Below are 3,003 nucleotides of genomic sequence, written 5' to 3' on the forward strand. Positions count from 1 at the left end.
ATCTAAGTGTCAAAAAGTATGAGTATCAAAGTCAAAAAATATAATATTTGGGGTATTAAAGTGTCAAAAAACTTTAGGGTATCAAAGTTTTAAAAGATGTAAACTTTAGAGTGCCAAATTGCGAATAACCATTCGAACACTAGTTGAGGGTACTTTACTGTTTGAGTAGGGCTGAGCATGGTTCGGTCCAAACAGGAAAAACCGACCGAACCGATCCGAACCGACCCGAAAAAATCGGTTTTATGAGTAGGACGGTTCGAGTCGGTTTGAAAACTTTTTAACCCGAACCGATTGAATATAGTGCAATACTACCCATTCTGATCTTAAACCCTACCTGACCCGTCCCCAAAGAGTCAAAGACTCAAACCCTAAACTTATTTTCTGAATCATTATGGGTTGAAAACAATATCATTATATTAGTGTTTAATGCTTCATAATCTCCTACTTTGTTGATATCTTTTTTTCTTTAACACAGTTTGTTGTTTGATAAGAAGTTTGATGAAGTTAGAACCGAACAAACCGAACCGAACCGCACCGAACCGACTTGTAACAGTTTGGTTCGGTTTTGAATTATAGACGGTTCGGTTCGGTTATTCAAATTTTGGTAAAAACCAAACCGAACCGATCGTTGCACACCCCTATGTTTGAGGAACCAAATTGTAATAACACTAGAACTTGAGGGACTAATGAGCAATTTCATGAATTTGAAGAATAAATATTGAATTATTGAAGATTTGAGCGACAAATATCTAAATAATTTTTTTTAAAGAGTAACAAACAATTTTTTTTACAATAAATATTATATGCAAATTTGTTGTAGTTACACTTACACGTATTGAACACATAGCTCGCTTGACAAACGCGTGGGGATGTACTCTGGTTGATAGAAATTTCGTTCTAGAGAGAGAGAGAAGAGAGAGAAACAGACGAGATCGAGCAGCTTATGCGATGCCGTTGGCGGCGGCGGCGGCGGTGGCGGCGGCGGNCTCTACTCGGATCGGCCTTCATCGTTGTCTGCTACCTCTTCTTCAAAGAGCTCCGCAAGTTCTCTTTCAAGCTCGTCTTCTTCCTCGCGCTATCCGTAATCTCTCTCTAACTGTAGTTCAAAGTAGTTGTTTTTTATTTGAATTCGCAACGGCCAAGATCTGAGCTTTTTTTGGTGAATTAAGTGTTATTTAGCTGAGATTTTATGATCGAGGGTTTCTGCTAGCGTTTGATGTAGAAGCTACTTATCAAAAGTGAGGTTCGATCTGTTTTCTAATTAGAGAAAGACGATGCATGAAAATGCGATGATCTGAGCTGGAGACGGAAAATTGGTTGTAGTTGTCATCATTCTTCATCAATTTGGATTGGAAGTAGGTGATTGGGATCAGCTTCTCGATGGCTGCTACTATTTTATATCTTAGTTCTTGAATTTTTGATGGTTATTGTGTTGCTTTAGTCATTGGGAAAACAATATAGTTTTGTTAGTTTAACTGTTGGAAGACATGAGGTTGGTGCATATCGAAAGTTTCTGAACTAATGCAAATTACCTTTAGAAGAACGGGATACCATCAAGCCTCAGACTCATTTTGGAACTTGAAGTGGAAAGAATGCAGCCTCCTATCTATTAGAAGTTGCGTACTGAAGTATGGAATTGAAGGTTTCCAACAGTGGAAGATATTCTCTCTCCCGCTCAACTCTCGAATAAAATTTGATATTTCTAATGTCTTCTTCTTCATACTCTTTTGTTCACCTTTCTCTTGCTCTCTTAGAAAGCACGAGAACAATCTTCTAGATCCCTTTAAGATTTTCCTATTCTAGGAAATCTCTGAAGCTTTTCTTGAGCTTAACAGTCTCAACTTATGGGAGATTTTTGAAGGCTACATGGGATCATATATTGTTCAATCAATAAGTCTCCCATTTTTTATTAAATGGAACTCCTTTTTCTTACTGGAATTACAACAAAAAGGTTCCATTTTATCCCCAAAAGCATCTCTCCAAGATTAGTTTGTCCTCCCAGGATCTGGAATAGAAATATTTTATGGAATTAAAATGGTTGTCCTGATCAGACACTTAGAAGGGAATGTTTGAACTTTGTGCGCGATCTTTGGCAAGCGTCAGATAGAGTTCTATACTAAGACTGATATACAGGGGGAGTTCCCACTTGTTCAAGTCAAATTTCCCATTTCTTATTTCAAATTTGAGCATGATCAGAAGTAGTGATCTCTCTAAGACTGTTCTCTTCAATTAATAGATTCTGGGAGCGAGCAAATGCGCATCTAATTGAAAAGTGAAGATGTAGTGCTTTAATCGTGTTATACTTGGACAAGTGGCATTATACTCAGATTTAGATAAACATTGATTTTTAACTTAACTCCAGACAAGTCATTTTTCAGGTAGACTTTGATAAATATGAAATTTATCATAATTTCTTAACATTTTCCATCCTATTTAAATAAGTTGTTTTATGCTTAAATTTAATAATAATTTAATTTAGACTTTGTGTTTTCCTCTCTCAGATTAAAGGAAGAATAAACAGTTTTAAGTAGCTATAGTTATTGATAATAGGATATAATTATATTTACTGAATTTGTGCAAACATCTTTTTGGGACGCGTGCATAGAACGTGCTTGAAACTGGTTGTAAGAAAATAGATCCCATTCCCACCCAAAAGAGAGCAATCCATTCCCAAGCATGCTTGTCTGTAGGGATTTCTGATTTTCTGCTTATGTATTGCTTATGAGGGAAAATGTTTTGCAGTTTCTAACTTGGTGTATTCCTGTTTCAGGATATGTTCTGCAGTTTCTTCCGCATAATTGGGTATGCTCCTCTCTGACTGAAATCATAGAATTTATTGTACCAGAGACTCTGTTATTTTGTTGAAAACTATGATACCCGTCAACAGACTTTACCAGTTCTTGACTCGGCATCTACTACCTAGACTGATACCTTTTTGTGTATACGATACTTCTGCTTCTTGAATGTACTATATAGTTATATATTAGAAATTTAGAATATTTT

The 3,003-nt window shown here is 36.2% G+C and overlaps 1 protein-coding gene across 1 annotated transcript in view; it reads left to right on the forward strand.

Annotated features, from left to right (window-relative positions):
* LOC109819852 (G-protein coupled receptor 1) overlaps positions 851-3,003 on the forward strand; it is a 12,816-nt gene continuing 10,663 nt past the window's right edge. Inside the window, exons 1-2 of the mRNA XM_020385801.1 lie at positions 851-1,081; positions 2,771-2,802. Coding sequence (XP_020241390.1) covers positions 944-1,081; positions 2,771-2,802 — 170 coding nt within the window. The 5' untranslated portion in view covers positions 851-943. The remainder of the gene's footprint in view (positions 1,082-2,770; positions 2,803-3,003) is intronic.

The sequence above is a fragment of the Asparagus officinalis genome, chromosome 8 (genome assembly GCF_001876935.1).
Source record: "Asparagus officinalis chromosome 8, Aspof.V1, whole genome shotgun sequence".
Taxonomy (NCBI): domain Eukaryota; kingdom Viridiplantae; phylum Streptophyta; class Magnoliopsida; order Asparagales; family Asparagaceae; genus Asparagus; species Asparagus officinalis.